General features: G+C 38.9%; 1 protein-coding gene across 4 annotated transcripts in view; it reads left to right on the top strand.

The window, feature by feature from the left end:
• Positions 1–19,394, top strand: part of MTUS1 (microtubule associated tumor suppressor 1) — a 92,481-nt gene that overhangs the window by 25,128 nt on the left and 47,959 nt on the right. The window contains exon 1 of one of the 4 annotated variants that reach the window (XM_009277399.2): positions 12,449–12,888. The exons of the other annotated variants lie outside the window; for them this stretch is intronic. Coding sequence (XP_009275674.1) covers positions 12,768–12,888 — 121 coding nt within the window. The 5' untranslated portion in view covers positions 12,449–12,767. Of the gene's footprint in view, positions 1–12,448; positions 12,889–19,394 lie in introns of those variants that run through there. 4 annotated transcript variants of the gene reach the window in all.

Consider the following 19,394-nt stretch of genomic DNA (forward strand, 5'->3'; position numbering starts at 1 on the left):
GCTGTCTGTCACTCTGTTTCCAGTGAAGCATAAGGAGGTTTTAAGTGTAACCAAAAAAAAAGTATGGCAATGAAACTTGGATGTAGTTTTTGCTGTTTAGCCACAGTGAGGTAAGTAATGATTAAAGCTCATGTGTTGTGGCTTTAAATAAAATAAATAGAAGAATCGTGCAGAACAACAGGTTTTTCTGGAAGGTTCATGTTAGATACCCTTTTGGTGTCAGCTGTCTCTGTGTATCACTGCAGACTACACTTGAATAAGAAGTTGGAATTATCTGAGTGTGGTGATGTGTGTGTCAGCTTGTATGGCAGGGGGAGGAATAGCAGCTGATTAAGTGGCAGATGGTGTTCCAAAATCTGACAGACTTTTAAGGACTTCATATTTGGTTTGTTTTTTAGTGTTTATGCCAGTCAGGACACCTGGTGCCAGTTTCTATCTGCCAGGAGACAGAAAAGTCTTCAGATGATGTTTCTACTTGAAGCAATTTCCAGGTCTTTTCGAGAGAGTTGGCAGCCTAAATTAGTTTCCCGAGCATCAGTGTGTATTTGCTGAATTAAAAGCTGCTTGTAATTAATTACTCATTGAAAAGCTGTTTTTGAAAGATACTGAAGATCACTGGAAAGCCCTGTGTCCCCTGAGTGAATAGCAGATGTCTTTCTGAAAGAGGTGCTGTAGCCAAGCAGATGTTATAAATTTGAGTCTGGAATTACTGGGTAAATCAGTTCTGACCTGTAACTCTGGTACTGTGGCAGTATGTTTTTAATTTCCTGTAGTCATAACATGAGTCTAATACTTTTGCCTTTTACTCTCTTGGGTGTCAAATGTCTGCATATTAATCATGACCAAGTACCTTGCTCGATATCTCCTGTTAAGAGTCAGGGCTTCTGTCATACAGCAAGCATAAGACTTTGTGCAAAGTGCTTATTCTGTCTGTTGCTTTTATTGATAATTGGCTGAACTAAGGTTAGTTTAGGTATAGCCTGACACTGAGTTTCATGAGCTCGTATGTGGTCCTTTTACATAGGAGCGTAGAGGATGATACAGCTAGCAACATAATGTCTTGATTAGCTTGGTTGAGGAAACTCATGATAAGCAACGAAGTCCATTTTTGGACTAAAACAATTCCTCTTCCACTTGCTATTGATAGTCTTAAAATATAACTTTATTTTTCCCTAAATTTAGCATGGCACTTTCTCTGTATTTTCCATGTGGAAAAGTAATTAGTGCTCCCTCCCCTTTTTACTGGTTTAATACAATTTTTCTTGTGATTCATCTTTTCCAACCTAATAAAGAATGTAGCCACATAGCCTATAAGTATTATATTCGATGCCGTAAAAACATGGCTATAAACTTCAAATTGGCTGTAATATTTAGTGATTCTTTAGCAAATGCTCTTTAGCATCATACTTTTGCCAGTTGAAAAGCTGTATTTTAGTGTTTGTCTTAATAAATCTGAACTGTTTTCCTGTACTGAGTCAGCTTCCAAAATTGGATATGTTAGACTTTCAAGTTAATACATTTCTAACTTATTCAGAGCATTTTACGCATGCAAAGCTTTCTGATGGCGTATTTTCCTTTTTCTTAAAAAAGACTTTTTTTTTCATCTTCACAGTTGCAGATAAGTTCTTACGACAGAATAAAAATATTGTGTGGCTGCTTGGATGTTCTGCAGTACAATGTCTTACATTTTAAGAAAAGACAAATGATCTTTTTTGAAATGAACTGAAGTAATGCCAGCTGGTACCATGTAGAATGGGGCCCGCTATTTTTTCCTTTTTTTTTTTGTGGTCTTGATGTTACAGTAAAGCTTTGTTCTAGTGATTTTAGCTAGCTAAAGCTTTTGTTCTTTTATTTCAGTGCCATAGTTAACTCTGCAGTTTTTAGCCTCATTCAGCGAGGAGGTCCAACCCCACTTCTGCTTCTAGCCCATGTTCTCTGCCTGAAGAGTCAGGACTAGTTTCCTGAGGCAGGACTCTGGTAACAAATCGATTATGATACTAATGCATGAAGTAAGTGTCTAGCTTAGTTGTTGATGTTGCTTTTAGCATTACTTCAAGGATGGCAAAAATAGCAGGCATTTCTAGGATACGATCTCTTGTTCTCTGACCGTTTGGGCTCTTTATCCATTTTCCATTCATTTACAGCAATGATGCAAAGCCAGACAAAACATACTGTTAGTATGCCTGTAGAATTGGAGAGACTTACGTATTTGCAGCTGTTCATTCCTTGTTTGTGTTAAAACATTCACAAGGCTCCTTTTTGTGAATTCTGTATTTTTCATGGGTGATATTCCAGTGGATCAAGTAATTTCTACAAGTTCTGTGGCATATTGCTTCAGCACTGGCTTTACTACTTAGGCAAGATTATCTTCTTGGGCATAATATGTTCTGTTACACTTTTTAACTTGCTAACTTCAAGAATGTACTTGTGCACTTACTGTAATGTCTTAATGTAAATATGACTAAAAATGTTGCCTCTTGTGAGATGGAATCTTGAATTAGATGCAAAACTACCTCTAAAAATGCATAAAGTTAGCACTCTTTCCTTTTGTTTCTCTAGCCCTCCCTGTAGAAACAGTGACCTACTTCTAATACCTGTGCAGTATATTACAATGCAGTGTGTGTATGCAGTGGATATTCAAGTCTCATGTCTCCATTATTGACTGAAGTTTAAGGTTAAGTTACAATACAATAATCCCTGGTACTATGTAAGCCAAGCAACAGCAAATAATATCCTTTTTGGCAGTTCCAAAGGTAAAACTATCATTTCAGGAATAAAGCATGCAAATACTTATTGGGAAGGTTTGTCCTGTTCGGTGACGCTGAAAGGGATGTATGGTGTATTATGGATAACAAGTTACACTTTTATGCTTGTGACACAACACTGTTTTCGGGAAAGCTAGGGCAACTGCTGGGTGTACCTATAAAATATCATCAAGTAAGAACAGTGTGATTTATGTCATCTCTCTTTGTACTATGATGGAGCATACACAGTGGAGTCAGTTACTAAAGGCTATAGAAGCCATGAAAATCAAAGAAGCATCATTCAAAACCAGCACACACTCCATCATGAAAGATGGTATTCTGTTGTCTTAGCCTCTTAAAGAGGTTAAAAGGCTGCTTGTTTTAATCATCTATGAGAAAAATACAACATTGGGGGAGGGAATAACTTCAGTCAGGTGGCTTATTGCAAAAGTGAGTAGTAGTGCTGATCAAGCTCAAACGGAAAAATAAGGTATAAATGTAACAGTCCGTGACACTGTCTCTTGGAACAGGTTGTTAAAGGTGGATGCTGGCTTCTTACTCAAACTCTTATGTTGGGTTAGGATGCTTTTACTAATGCAATACTCTGGTTCAAACAAAAGTTTAGGGAGGCATACTTTAAGGTTCAGTTAACACCCCTTTCTTTCATGCCCTCAGTCATCACTTGAAAATCAGGGGAAACGGAGGGTAAACATTTCTTATGTTGTGGATTCCCTGATAGAATAGGTTATCCTCAAAATACTTGCACTTTCAATGTCTGGAAAACAAGGGATTGATGTATATATCTCACTGTGCTTGTGCTTTTTTAACAACAACAAAAATCATTAATGTTTTAAAATCTGTCATGATACTATATGAAAATTTGTAAAATTTCTTTAAAAATTGGGAAGATCATAATTCTGAGAGCTGAAGAACATTGTTATGAATGCCGAGTACTTAGGTCTTCAGTGAATTCTTTCATCTAATTGACTGTCAGTAGTCTTCAGCATGCTATGGCAAGTTACCCTACTGATGAGGGATATCTGTTCAAGTGACTTAATAGTTCTGTTTCTCCTTTCCTATCTGCTCAAAAGGGTTTGGGGATTTTTTTTTTTGGGGGGTGGTGCTATTTTTCTTGTTGGCAAAAGTTTTTTTGCAAGTTGTAGAAGAAACTGTGCAAGCAGTGTTCTTGTTGCGTGGAGACTTGAAAAGATCCTCACACATAGGTGAACACAAGTGCTCATATGGTTGGTCACAGAGCAGGTGGGATTGGGGAACTCACCTGAGTTAAAAACAAGGCAGGAAGGATAGTCCTTTTGGTGGCAGTTCTAGCATAGATCATGGTGCTAGCAACATGCAGAAAACAGGGCAAACTGCTTCCATCTCAGCACTTTGAGCGTTCTTTTTTTGATGGCTTTATCCTAGTACTCACTTTTAATGCACTTTTTCTGCTATATAACGTAAATGTTGGTATTAGGATTGTTACTAGAATTAACTTTCTTCAGTTCAGAAGAATGTCCATTCATATAAAAAAATCCCAGAGGCCTTAAACTTTTTTCAAAAAGAGACAAAGCCCCCTCAAATCCCCCCAACAATTCTGATAGTTACATGTTGCAGAGCTCTGTGACAGTTTTCAAACAAACTGTATTTCAGAATTGTCTAAACAATAATTTTAAGTTTCATGAATCTGTTTTTTTTTTTTAAAAAAAAGGCATTTTATGGTAATCTGTGGAAATTTTCTATGAAGTAAAACTTCTGTTGTTGAACCAACTCCTGCTTTTCTTTCAGTGTCTTCTAATACTGTACTCTGCAGCTCATGGGAAATAAGTTCCCTTAAGAATCATACAGGAAACAGTTTGATGGGTAAATATCTTAAACATTTTAAAGCTCTTTCCTGTTCTGCACTGGAATAAACTAGGTACCTTCTGCAGTGAAGTTAAAACCAGGAGGAAGATTCTGCTTTTTAATAGCTAGTAGTTTGTACAGTGCTTAAAGCACTCCAGGCATAAAAAACGCAGTGTTTAAGTGCTTGTTAAAGCAGGGAGGATTTTGGTCCAGGTCTTCCATGTTGCAGAAGTAGCATCTCTAACTAGTTCTAACCAGGAATTTATAAGCACATCTATATGTGTTGAGACTGAATTCTTGGTCTCTTATGTTAAGAGCTTCAGCTTTTGTAAGTAAGTTGGGTTAGTCAGTTTTTCTGGTTTTACCCCTCTCTCCAAAAGAAAAGCCTGGAAATTTTGCAGAAAAACTTGAACAGTTTGTAAACTCTGTGGGGTGAAGAAGAAACAAGATTAGATTCATTATTAGTTTAATGAAGATAGTTAATATTCTACAGATTGGAAATTCTAGGAATTGAATCATGTAAGTTAGTCTTTTTCCTTTATCTCTTGGAAAGGAACAAAAAGATCAGGCTTGAACTTAGTTTGCACATATTGGTACTGTGCATTGGACTATTTTGTTGCCTTTCTAGCTGTGATATAAAGCCAGCTATACTTTTAGATGATTTTTCATTCATGTGAATTATGTGGACTATCTGAATGACTTAATTGTCTCATGTGATCTAGCCTTAGAATACATTGTTCAGGTTAGTAAGGAATGTTCTTATAAACAGACAGCAAAGCTGCTTAAGGGGTGTAGCTATTACATGTGAACTGACTATAAAAGCAGGCCTTCGTTATGCCACCTCTATATAAATAAATGCAGAATTAATCTAAATCTATGTGAATTTGAGTTTTATATTAAATGTGTTCATTAGGGAGATGTAATAGTTTTTATTTTGAAGAGTTAAGGGAATATCTGTAAACCTGAAATAACCTTTGAAACCCAATAGCTGTTACTTTCTTGGCCAGATTTTTCGAGCATTACCAAATACAGTATAGTACAACAGCTGGATCGAAGGATTTAGTTCCTTGGGTGAGAACTATGATGCTCCAGAAGTCTTCAAAGTGAAATGGCTAGTGCTGATGTTCAGAGAATGCCACCCTAAACTCTGAAGTCATCTGTTTTGAGTGGTTTGGGTTTTTTTTAAATACGTGGTGTTTTCCTGAGGTAGTATGTTTGTTGGAGTAGAGAATAGGATGCAAAAAACTGAGACAGATGACAACACGGTCTTAATGTATTCCAGATTGGTCCCTTCAGCTGTCAAGTAAGTGTATCAGTGTATTTGCATGCATGTTCCTAGTGTTCTTCCCAAACTTCGTCTTCTGAAAATTAACACTTTTTGAGAAGGTTGTCTCTTGTTCCATGCTGAAAATCAGCACTGCTTCCTGTGCCTTCAACAGATGTCTTTACAAAAAACAATGAATTTTGTAACCTCAAGGCTTGCTATGGAGTAACAGTGGGCCAGCTCTGTTCAAATGGTGGTATTCTGCTGGGAATTTCTCAAATCGGTGGACTGAAAATGTTGGGATTATTATTACAACCCCAGCAATGAGGATTTGGATGTCATACCAGTTTTCCTATAGTGGCAGAGCATCATTCATGTGAGTCATGTCAGTTTTCCTATAGTGGCAGAGCATCATTCATTAAGATCTTCTGTAGCATAACCCAAATGGCTTTCACACTACAAGGTCTTTTCTTTCTGTTAATGCTTTTAAGGAAGGACCTGTGTTCTGGGTTGTAAGCTAGATATTTCAGAGATGTTTATTATTATTTGATTCCAAACTTCTGTGAGAAACCTGCTCTGCAGCTCTGCACAGCCATACTCCAAACTCTGGTGACACAGAAATATGCAGACTTTCTATGGAGGGAATGTTTATAGTTCGCTTCTGTGGTGTTTGTTCTGATGTTGAGAGGAATGACTGTAGTTCTCTTCCATGGTATTTATTTTGATGTTTCACAACAACAGGCCATACAAGAGAATAACACAGAGCTGTAGTTTTCTCATGCTTGTCTAAATATTGAATAGGTCAGCCTCTGCATGAGTAGAGGGAGCAGCTGAAATGGATATCCACAGATTCTATCAGCTCAGACAAAGGGATGCTTAAAGAAAATTTCCCAGTGTTGGGAGCTGGAGTTCAAGGTTTTTCTAGCATGGAAGTCTGTCCTAATGGCTTTAAATTATAGACCTCATTGTTAGGATTAGCCAGAGATGGTGCTTTTATTATGCTATCTGAACTAATTTTAAAACATCTAAATTCTCACTATTTTTTTCAGTAATTAAGGGGACAATAAATTTTTGTTTTGTTAGGAGACTTCAGAGCTTTGACTGACCATCAGGGTCACGTACCATTTTAGTACTGTGGTTTGATACCACAGTATCAAACCATTTTAATTTTGTTATTCCTAACGGAGTTGCTGTGTGCAGTGCTGAATTATGTCACCACCTTGAAAATACCATCCTGGAACTTAGTTCTTTCTCTACTATCTTCTTGTCCCTTCCCTCTCCGGTTAAACCTAGGTATGGATCTCTTCTGATGTTCTCAGACTTGGTTTTTTCTTTGACTCTCTGGAGTTGCTTAGATTGTGCACGTTGTTTTATGTGTTTGCAGTAAACAGTGAATAATTGGGTGTCATTGTACTGGATTTCTTCCTTAACTTTGAGGTGAAGTGTATGACGTATCTCAAAGCTGACTCTTGATGTCCTCTTACAATATATTTTTTAAAGTTATTTTGAAGTCCTCTGACTTGTTCCTTCTAGCTTTAAGTCCTTTCTTTCCCCATATTTCTTAAGATATTTTTCAGCAGATACAGTAGCCACCCATATTGCTGTCATTGACCCCTGTTAGGGAGAAGAGTTGACATAAATACTTGAAAGACCATGGAACTGTCCCAGAGACATGAAACTCATGGATCTTGTGTCAAAGATGGTTCAACAGCTTGTAAACTGAATGTACATCTACATTTTTGTCTGCACACCTGGGGCTGTGAAGAACATACAAAGCCTGCAGAGAGAAGCAAAACACACCTGTTGTGAGTTGTCTTTAATTTGCTTTGTGAACCTCGGGAGCCTTAATCAGAGTTGATAAACCACCAGCATGTCTTAGGAGACGTACTTGCCTCAATTGTCTTTATTTGCAATGTTGCTTTTCAGTAGAGGCTGTCTGGGTACTGGTTATTGTTGGTCTGAGGCCACAGATGAAGAACAGTTGCACAGTACATATAAATAAGTATTGCGTGAATAAATAATTAATAGATCTGTAAGCTGTGGCCTTAAGGAAAACTCTTATTTTTCCTCTGTTCTTTGGGGCCTGAGCTCACAAGGGCTTGTGTATACACGTAGCCTGTTACTGAACAGCAGAAGTCCCTAGCACAGAGGTAGCTAGTTTTTTTGACACATCTGGCTAGATCATTGAAACTTCGTATTTTAAGGCATGTTGTCCTAGTATTAGTGACATTATTCACTGTTGTCAAGTAACAGTATTTCTTTGAAGCACTGTAGGATTTTCACTGAGGCAATCTAACAAAAATGCCATTTTGGAAGGAACATCCTACTCATGGAAAATAACTTGCTGCTCCCTTAAGTTAAAATGAAATTATTCTTGTGGTGTTTTGTTGCTGTTCCCAATTCTGAAAGAGTGCAGACAATGTAAATGCCACCACTGTTGCGTGAGAGACAATCAACCTGATTCTTGTAGCTGTTTGCCTGGAAATCCACTGCAGCATCACCTTCTGGTTGACGGGCTGCTGACTTTATAATGGTTAAAAGCTTCTGTGTACTAAAAGAAACCTAAATTATTTACGATTTTTAGTTCCTACTCTGAGGCGGAAAGAGATTTGCTTTTTTTCTTCAGGTGAGGATTGGAGCTGAAAATAAATCCTGAAGCTGCAGGCTGTATTTGGCATGGCAGTGGGTGTTGTTGCCTGCAGGAAGGTTAGCTTCTCATACTGGAGCGCTGGCTAGAGCAAGGTGGTCATAAGAAAGTGGAGAGGGGGCAGTCATTTTCCAGAAACGCAAATGAGGACACAAATGACCCTTTGGCTATTAGTTAGGCTCCTGCTTCTCATGTCTCTCTTTGCCTAAGCAATCATCTCTCAGTTCTTCCTGAACTAAAGCATGCCAGTAAAATCCATCTGTCCCCGCGCTGCCCATGCTGTGTTATGACACATAGCCAGTTGTCCTCTACGTGGGCTTCTCAGATCTGAAGGTCTAGCCTCTAGTTTAGAGTACTTTGCCATGAGACACTTCCTGTGCTCTGATGGCTTTCTTAATGATTGCTGGATTTGAAAAGAGGAACAGAGACAGCAGAAGCATATACAGATACTGCAGACTTGGCCTCACGAGGCTGAATTGAAGAGCCTACTGATGCCAGTGCCCTTTGCTCCTTTCTTGTCACCTTACTAATGTTCCCAGGGAGTGGCAGATATGCTAAATCTGGGGTTAAAATAGATCTAGCCCCACCATCAATCTGATTGTGTCATCAGGTATTGATGCACTTAGCAACCCAGACTGAATTACGTGGTCATAACAGGCTAGAGCCCCTTTGTCCATGTTGATCACTCATTTTGCCCTTGGACTTGGAGGGAAGACAGTGGTAAAGTGCTAGTAAATACATATAGAATAAAAAATGAAATCTGTCAGTCCTTTTGTCCTCTGGGCTATATATCACTTCCTATTTTATTCTGCTGTTTTCTGGTGCTATTTTCCATCACCCTCATCAGATGTCAAGATAGAAAAAGACCTCTCTGTGATTTTCATGTTATGCATGAAATGTAGACAGTGCGAGTTCCTGGCATGCTGTTAGGATCCCATGGTTTACCTCCTGGCTTTGTACCCTGCTGGCACCAGGTGTTAGGTGGTTGTAGGAGTACAGGCGCAGACTTGGAGGTGCTGTTTGCCCCAGCTGAGGAAACAATGCTAGCAGATGCACAGCCACCACAGCGGAGTGTACCGTGGTGTAACATTGGAGGAACATTCTGTGAGTTAAATCTCTCCTGGGAGCTATTTAGGCAGGGATGGGCAGTCCTCTCGCTGGCTGCTGTCAGAGCTCTGAGTGTTGGGTGCTACATGAGACTGACATGCATCTCTTGCTTTTTATTAGTGCTGTCAGGTCTGCTTCTGCATAAAGCAGACTTGGTTTAGGTTTGTGGGGTTTAGCAGAATTCCAACTCCAGAGGCTAAAAAGGCATTTTGCTTAAATCGGAAGTGGTTTTGGTTTTTTTTTTAAATATACTATGATGTGTCTGTTTCTTCATGGACTATTTCTACTCAAACTAAGGGTGGGAAAGAGGAGGCAGTGAAAGTATTTGTGTATCTCTGTAAGAGGAGTTTTGGCTTCTGCTACAAGGGCTTTTATGTCCCTATAGAGGTTTTATCTGCTCATACTTTGCCTGGTGATTCATTCTTTCCTCAGTCTCCAGACTGGTTCATTACATCACGCTTGCCCTCTAGAGATTATTTGTTCTAGTTCCTACTTCTAGGAAGAAAGTTATGGTTTCAGTGGGGTACTTCAACTTTTTTGGTTTTATAGGCTGATGAGAAGTTCTTTACCACTTATCCCAGGCACTATTGCAAGGATGGGGAGGGGTGGTGGGTTGTTTTTTGGGTGTGGGTTTTTTGTTGGGCTTTTTTTGAACCTGATTGGACTGTTTCCATCTTGGTGAGCATCAAATCCAGGTGCGGAGAGAACACTTACTTCAGGGAGCAGTCCCTCCCTTGGGGAGCTGAGGAGGGCAGGATGAAAATAAATGGGAGTTCTGTGGGTGCCCTGGCAGAAGGGTAAAACCTAGTGTGGCTGGGTGTTGAATGGTGTTTGAAGACTAGCTGTAGGCCTGCTCAAAATCTCAAGATGCCTTCGTTAAGAGAGGATTTGACAATACTGATCTAATATTTGAAGAGACGGGCTAATGAACTACGCTGAATACACAAGGCTACTGTAATTTGCTGTAACAAGCCTTCTGGTTTACTGCTGAGTGCGGTTTCCAGGCATAATAATCTTCCAGCACAGAAAGGAGGCGATGTCTTTGATAGTGGTGTTGGATTAGGAAAGTGTCTGGATCTGCAGGCTGTTGGAAAGATAGATGAACACACATTGCTAGTGCCAAAGCTCTTCAGACTAGAAGGAATAGATGAGGATTTCATAGCAGTAATGACATGCATGCCCTGCTGTGTGCAGAGGTTGCCCTGGGAACCAAACAAAAAAAGCTAATTTACTGTCTTTGTACTTATTTTGAATGGTTTTGTGCAGACCAAAGACGTATTATAGTACTTCAGAGTTGGTGGTACATCACTGTGCTGGGAAATAAATATTTTGGTACATGATCATAAAACATTCAACAGTATTCTTGTGCAGTACGCTGTGGAGGTTGGCTTGACAGGTCTGATGGGCTCAATGCTGGGCTGTGGCTCTTTTGCTCTACTTACAATGAGCTGCTTTATTGTCACTGCACTCGGTTGTGTGATGTTAGAGATACCCAGAGACCAGGATAGAGCGACAAAATGCTATTTTTTAATTCTAGCTGATGTGGTAAATAACCACTAGAGAATTTAAAATGTTATGAGTCTTGAGCGAGTAAGGCATGCTATTAAAATATAATAGATTTGTCGTAAGGAGAAGACAGGTAAGGCACCGCTGGGATGAGAGCTGTCAGTGTCGTCATGTTTGCATTGGGTTATACCTGCTTCAGAGCAAGTTGTGTTAATGGTTTCCTGACCTGGAAAAACTGTCAGAGGGATAGGTGCTAGAGAGCATTAGCTGTGGTTTGGTGAAATGGTAGAAGTGCAGGATCAATGGAAATGTTACCTAACTTTGTTGTCTCTAAAAAGATACAAAGGCTGTGGAGGGCAGCTCTTCAAGCAACCCAAAAGGAGGTGTGAACTGTTACCGTCTTGTGTCCTGCGTTGGCTGTGAGGTACGTGGGTGGTCCCTGCTCCAGCGGCTGCCTGGCAAGGCAGCTACTGGCTGTAGGCAGAGTAGCGAAATGTTTCTCTTTACACAGGACGGTGGCCAGTGCAAGTCTTGTAGTGCCTTGGCAGCGTGTATTTGTAGTCGTGGTCGTAGGTGAAAAATGTGACATTTTCTAATCTCCGTAAAACAGGTACTCCTCTATCTTATAGTTTCTAACTGTATTTTTCATTTTATTTTTGCTAGTGGCAGCTGAAAGGGACCAAGATATATGCAAAACTTTTGGGCTTATTAAATAGTAAGAAGAAAATTTTTTTTTAAGAGGGCTAATTAAATATGGAGACAGCATATATTTTGAAGGAACTCCTGTAACACTGCTTGTTCGCTGCAATGTTTGGGTGCCTTCAAAACCCAGCTGGCAGAGATCTGTTCTAATATGAAATTGATGCCTGCTTCCTTGCTCCTCTTCTGATAAATGGAAGCATCTGCAGTGTTGTGCTGCCAAGCTAAATAGTATTTCCCTTAAACAGATCTCAAATACTGAATTGTTCTTGGAGAATAGATGTGTTTGTGGATTTGTTAAGACTTTAAATGTTGATGTAGTATTTAATGCCAAAAGAAACTCTGGTAGAAAATGTTAGCTGATAAATCTGTTTCGATAAATTCATGTCAATTGAAAGAAACTGGTTTTTTTTTTAAAAAAAAAAGCACCCTGAAAGGATTCTTGGAGAAGAGAGCTGAAATATGCCTGCAGAAATATTCAAATAATCTCCTTAACAGCCTCCAAAGAACAATTACATGGTCTGTGACATTGCTGGAAGATGTATTCAGCTGGGGAGACCACCCACTTCCTCCTCCCTCCTCATCTTCCTCCTCCCTTTTCTCCTTTTCTAGCGCCGAGCCCCACGGAGTCCCGTAGCAGATTAAGCATCAACACTGTGATGCAATTCAGAGGCTGGGGGGGTTTTTGTTTTATTCTGAGGACAAGCTTTGTTTCCCCAACATCTGGTGAGGAGAAGCTGCCAGCAGCATTTATGCTGTGGATATCTGCTTTTACTGATTTTTTGCTTGTCTGTGCATAAGGAATACGAGCAAAGGAACGGAGCCTTGATTATTTCTTCAAGCCTGTTTTCTTTAGCAAGAATTGCCTCACTTCTGTCAGCAGTGATTTAAAAACATAGTATATGACAGTACATGGAGGCTATTTCTTGCTTGTTTATCTTCCAATTGCACTGAAGACATGTTATGGTCCCCGAAGTTTTCCTTATCCAACATGCGTGTACGGCTGACAGCAAAGGGGTTGCTCCGAAACATTCGTCTACCTTCTGGCTACAAGAAAAGCACTGTTATATTTCATGCAGGTTTGTGGTGGGTTTTTTTTTTTAATATGAGCGTGTATTGAGGGAATATCTTGTTTACTTCAACAGTAGCTTATTTTTAGCAAATAAAAACCATATTGGGCATGGAAGTTTTTGAATTTCATAGAGAAGTCTGACTTTTGAGCAAAGTAGTTTCATATTTGAAGTCTGTGTGTGCATGCACCCGTGCTGAGCGGCTCATTTGGAAGATGGTTATTCTCTTTGTGAAATGCAAATTGGAATTTGCTCTTTCCTCCCACAAGTCCAAAAATAGAATGAGGAAGTCTGTGCTATTAAATATTTATCTAATAATTTTAATGATTATCTGCTGGGAGTGCTATGTCTTCTATACCTTGACTGGGTGCAGGGGGGAAACAGGGAAGTGGAATGAATACAGGCTGTCCTGATGCGGCTGTCTGTGAGAAATATTTGAATACTTACATGTAGGTATCTGTTACCATACACATCATGTTAAACATGTCTTATGTGCAAGTAGGACAAGCAAACTTTTATGCTCACTTGTGTTGATACAAACCTAAAAAGTGTGAAGTTTTAGAGACATTCAACACAAATGTGTTTAACACCCACCCACCCCCCGCAAAAAAAACCCAAAGCAACGAAGAAAAAAAAAAACTAAACAAAAAAACACCACAAAATTCTTAGCTGCATCTGACCTGATTTTCATCTTCACTGGCAGGTAAAGCAAAGCGAGTATCTGGAAGGGGAACAAGATTATGGAAGCTGAGCTTTGTTCTAGGACATATGTGTGTTGTTTTGGCAGGGGGTGGCAGTTGTTTGTTTGTTTTTTAGCGAAGATACTTGACATCTAGAGAAAATTATGGCAGCCTGCATATTACATAAGTCTTTCTCCACTGCACTATTTGTAATTTTCTTGCATTTTATTTAGGGAGGAGCAAGCAGCTACATAAACTAGTTTTGCAGAAGCTCTTCCTCTCAGGCATTTCCTTTCTCTCTTGAACACCACCCTCTTTGCTTTTATTTTTTGGAGTTCAGTTCTACCAGTCAGCTTTCCTTCCTGTCCTGGCATTTCACATAGCAGCTTAAACCACTTGCCTTGTCATTACTTATCCCTGGCAAAGTAAATCTGGTTTCTGAGTTGCTCCTGGATGATAAATTCAGTTATGAACATAATACAGGCTGACTATCCAAACATAATATAGGCTTCTGTTTGCAGCTTGCTTGCGTGTCTTTAAGCTAGGATTAAAATGCCTTGATGCTAAAAGTTCTTATATAAGGGAGTCTTTGTGCATATACCTACATCCCTGATGTTGCTAACGTTGCGAAATTTCCACATAGCACGTATTCCAGGGACAAAAATCCTAAAAGAGAAGGGGGGGAGATAATATTTGATCTTCCAAATGTTCATTAACCTCTACTGAAATTTGCATAATTTTGAAAAATAAAAATAGATGTCAGTGCATGTATCAAGGGAATCTTACAATAAGAATCCATTTGTGGTTTTGTTTCATTTGAGTGGATGTGAAAGCATAACCTTGCCTGCAGGATGCATCTGTTAAATACAGTATGTAAAATAGATTGCTAGCCCTGTGTTCAGTTAAGCAGCACTTTACTAAATAAGAAGTGCTGAATAGACCTTCTGTGTGTTTTCTCTGTGTGCAGTATGTACAGGCTAATGGTATAGCACTGAAAGCTTAGAGGGGTTTTTGTCTTGTCTCCTCCTTCTGCTTTGCTGTCCCTGTGTCTTGTAGGAAGTCATTGTCTTAGCAGAAAGCTGACCAGTGGTTAGCTGGAGCTGAATATACCAATAAAGTAGGACATCTGAAAACCAGGTCATATTCTGTAGAGGAAAGTGCAAGTATGTATATATATACTGTGGTTTTAGAAACCGTGGAATGCATCAAAGCTTGTTAGTGATTATTTCAGGTTCATAAAACTCAGCAATAGTAGATCAGGCAATGACAATGTATATCACAAGCATAAAAGGTTCGGGGTTTTTTTTTTTGTTAAATACTGGGAGGAACCGTATTTGTTCTTGCAGCGCCAGTATGAGTATCTTTTCTTGTAGTGGTTTAATTGGATTAAAATGACATGTGGCTTCTTTCCAAGGTCACACAAGCATTGAGAAATAGAATACACTAGGGACTGTATCAACAAATAAGGGAGGGAGTAATTGAAAAAAGGAATTTTAGGGTCCACGCAGGAATATGAATATGTATGAGTGTTATGTAAGCAACATTCAGTTCCAGTTTTGGTCTAGATTGCACTTTTCATAAGCAGTATTACGGATTTCATCCTTTGCTCCCTTTCATAATAGCATAGACCAACCGCCTTGTATGACTGTAGAGCATCCTTGAGGTACTTAGGGCAATAGTTGAAATGTAGAGTTTTAAAGTAGTATAGAGCACAGGTCAAGTTGGATTCTTCTGTAACCATGTCCTGGCTGACAGTTTGTGGTGCAGTAAATTGTTGAAGTTAGGATGTTAGCACTATTGGGAGAAAGAGGATGGAACTCGCTCTTGGGTTTTCATTCTGACTTGAGGATATTTTGCAGCAGCCTGCCGCAGTTTCTTCACAGTATGTAGTATGGCTGGACATCCAGGTGTTTATGCTGGTGTAAAGTTAGTCTAGATTAGTCATTGCATTTATAGTGAAATGGATCCTTGGGCTGGAGTACGTTTCACTGCTTATATGTTGTCTGTGTGGATGTGTCAAAGTAACAGTAGTTCAGAAATGTTGCAGCGTAAGTATATAGCCTACTCAGGGGAAACTAAATAAAATTGGAGTTTTTTTCTAGGAATGGAATAAATCCAGAGGAAATTTGCTGTAAAATTTTAAGTGTTTCTTAAGGTCGTTCAGCTTGTTGCCTTGTGTCTAACTTCCATCACTGTATGTTCTACACTGCTTCAAGGTCGTCATATCCACAAGTTTCTTCTCCCTTTAAATGCAGGCAGACATCGAAGTGTCATTTTTCTCACCTACTGGAAGTATACTACACAGGCATTATTAGCTGTATATAATGAGTGTCTTTTCAGCAAAACAAAAACACTGAAATGCTTCAGGAAATACTTTATTTACCTATCCTGTGACTTGTAAAACTTATTTGTAGCAAGTAATTGCAACAAAAATGTCAACACTTCAGAACTGCATAAACATGATAAATACGAGTTAAGTATGAACCTGTGTCTTTCAGTGATGAAATGTCCCATTTGCTTCCTTTATCAAACCATTAAGGATTTTTACCAAAGAGTGACTAAAGTGCTCTTACGCTCTTCATGCATCAGTGGTGTGACAGAGTAAATCATCTTCTCTGTATGATTCTGTATAAACTGCCAGAGAAAGACGTTCTTCTATGAATGACTCAAAATAGTCATTTTGAATTACTTATGTTTTCTCTTGCATAAAGATAAAATCCTAGACAAGGAACTAGTTTAGCAAATGGAGGTCAAAGCTCTTGTGCCTTTTGTTCAGAGTTTTTCAAGCTTTGTATACTGAACTGTACTGTTGCTTTTGTGGTAAACTCTTTTGTCTCAAAATGCTTTCATCCAGCCCTTCTTGCTGCTCTTCCTCTTTCTCCTCTTCCCCTAAGCAAACCGTACTTAGTACTCTTATGTCTCTGGTGACTTCCATTGCTTACTAAACCTAGTTACTCTCTTACTACCTTGGGAATAAGAAGTGTCTCAGAGGACAAACGGTAGCTGATGTCATTACAACAATACCAATTTTAAAAATTTCCTTTTTGCCTTGCTAGCAACAGACAAATATCACAGGCCTGTTTATTTGAGCAGATGACATCCTTTTCCAATACGATTTCCTCCCTAAATCCTGCTTCAGATCACACTGGGAACTATGAAATTACTTCTGCACAACACAAAGCAGTGCTCTTAAAGGAAGATTCTGAAAGCCTCAGGTGTCATGAGTTGCTTAACTGTTCACACGCCTCCCCCCTCCCAAGAAAGAATAACTGAATTACTGATTATGCCTCCCCCCCAAGAAAGAATAACTGAATTACTGATTAATGTCCAACACTACGGTTTAATATAGAACTGTAGAAAGATACCCAATATGCTCAATCCTACGAAGTATTCTAAGTCTATAAGTCTGCTGGAGAGATTTGATACAGGATGAGTATGTTAAATATTTGTGTCACCTACCAGGGAAAAATTCAGAAGTAAAGCTAGCTTATCTATTCTGAGCAAAAGAAGTTGAACAGCTGGAAACCATTCATCATGGGGGATTTTGGATTTAATCATGTTCCTGTTGAAGTCAGTGAGACTCTTTGTGCCTGGCTTCATCTGTTCAAGACTGGGTACTAAATGACCTTCCTGATGTGCTTGATTTCAATCTCAATAGGTCATAGCTTCAGCAGGCATGTAGGTGGTAGCTAAATGGTGGTTCTTATTTTCAGAGGGTAGGGCTCTGTGGTTTGGAGTTTGGAAGTATAGTTTGTACTCTATACAAGTCTCATCCAATTGATGCATTTATCATGGATATGAAATGAAGACAACACTAGTTCTTTTCAAAGGAAGCCTGGATAGCAAAAGGAGCTGCTAAAAAAAAAAAGGAAAACCACCACAACCAACCAAACAAGAAACAACACACCAAAAAAAGCCAGCAAAAACCCCCACAAACCAACAAAAAACATGCCAAAGTCAAAACAATAACTTACATGTGATGTTAACACTTAAACTGTGCATATATTTAATACAGCATGAAAATGAATGTAAATGAGGAGCTTTGATCAAAAAATCTTCGGAGAAAGAAGAGCTAGAGCACTGTAAAAAGCAGATGCATGGCAGCTTTTGCATTCTGGCTCCACTGTAGTGAGTGATGTTGGATTTTTATTCCTTCACTTAAACGGATTAATTATATGTGAAGGATGCCTCAGGTATTTGTCAACATGAGATAAATAGAATTGCTGCTTCAAGCTCAACTTTATAGAAGAATAGTTAATTGGAGAGTAAATGTAAAAGACCTAGCAAATTATCTCTGCTAATACCATTGCATATTCTAATTGTGCATTTGCTCCCACTTGGTATGTCTAATAGGTGAAAAGGATCTGGCTGCAACTTCTATTGCTGTGAAGTAGGTTGGGGTTTGAAAGTGACAGGCAGCTACAATTACACTTAAAAACCTGAATAGCTTTTAAATTCGGGGGATTTCCAGTGTGGTAAAACTGGACTTAAACTTTTAAAAGCTGCCTCTACCAGTTTTGCAGCTGGTACAAATGAATCTGTTACCATAGCAGAAATTATTTGTCTGAATGCTGCAAGCCAAGCATTACTGCCTATTCAGTCCTTTAATTTGAACTTTCTAAGGCATAAAGCAATAGCTTTTTTGAGGGAAATGATACCATGAAATTTCAGTGCTAGAATGCAACGTTTTGAGTATTTGCAGCCAATTGGCTCACTGTTTTGTGTTACTCTTCTTTCTTTGTTGGCACAGAAAACTGTGATATGGGAGGGGGTGGAAGGCAAAAAAAGTTTCTTGCAATTAATCAAATATAATTGTATGTTAAGTACTGTGGAGGCAGTACTGAATAGATTGGGACCACACTTACCACTCTCACCACTCTCATTGCAATCAATGGCAAGAGATGACAAATTCTGTTTATAGATTGGCTGTTAATTTAGAGTCGTGTAATGAAGCAGTGTCTCTCCACTGGTTTTATTATTTTAAAAAATTCTAATCCCCGAGTGGCGTGACGCATAGGAGAAACCTAGGTCCAAAGTTGATAGATTTGATGCCTTTAGGAAAAGTGCTGGTGTTTCAAACAGCTCTTGACTGTTTCACTAAATAGCGTACCAAAAACTAACTTATTTGGAAAATTATTTGCAAGCAGACCCCATCTCTCTTGGCTTGTCTTCCCCCAGAACAAAATTCAGTGAAGGCTGCATTGGTCAAGCTGGCTAGCTCGCTGAATTCACCTGTACCTGTTTGTTCTTCTCTAGGTGTATCTGCTGTCTGTGGTCCAATGGAGTAGTGGTGTTGTCAGAAAGATTTGATTGAATTAAAACTTATTTTTAAGAGGAGGTTAAGTGATTATTTTTATCATGATAATATGGTAAACTAGTGCTGCAGAATTATTAATTGATTATTTAGATTACAGTTAGCATAATCAGTACAGTACCTTTCTAACCATGTCCACCAACAGTGCTCTTCCCCATTATCTTTTCCTGGTCATGAAGTATTGTTTCTGTTCTCCATCCTACAGGGAGAAGAAAATAGCATTTGATCTTTTGAAAAATGAATGCATCTGCAGTATAATTTACATCTTTAAATCTTCTTTTTAAAAAAAAAAAAAACCCTATTCAATTTAGTTGTCCAGATACACAAATGTAGGAATAACCCACCTTAAATAACCTGGCTTGCATATGGCTGAGATGTTTCTTTACAGTTGCTATTTATGAATCTTTCATTGGTATCATCTTTACTGATGTCTAGTGGTTGTAGCAAGGGCGCTAATAACGTTGGGTCCTGTGTTCAACTCCTGGTTAAATTTATTTTTGCTATTTCTTGCCATGATAGTA

This window comes from Aptenodytes forsteri, unplaced genomic scaffold, assembly GCF_000699145.1.
Source record: "Aptenodytes forsteri isolate BGI_AS27 unplaced genomic scaffold, ASM69914v1 Scaffold65, whole genome shotgun sequence".
In the NCBI taxonomy this organism is placed as follows: domain Eukaryota; kingdom Metazoa; phylum Chordata; class Aves; order Sphenisciformes; family Spheniscidae; genus Aptenodytes; species Aptenodytes forsteri.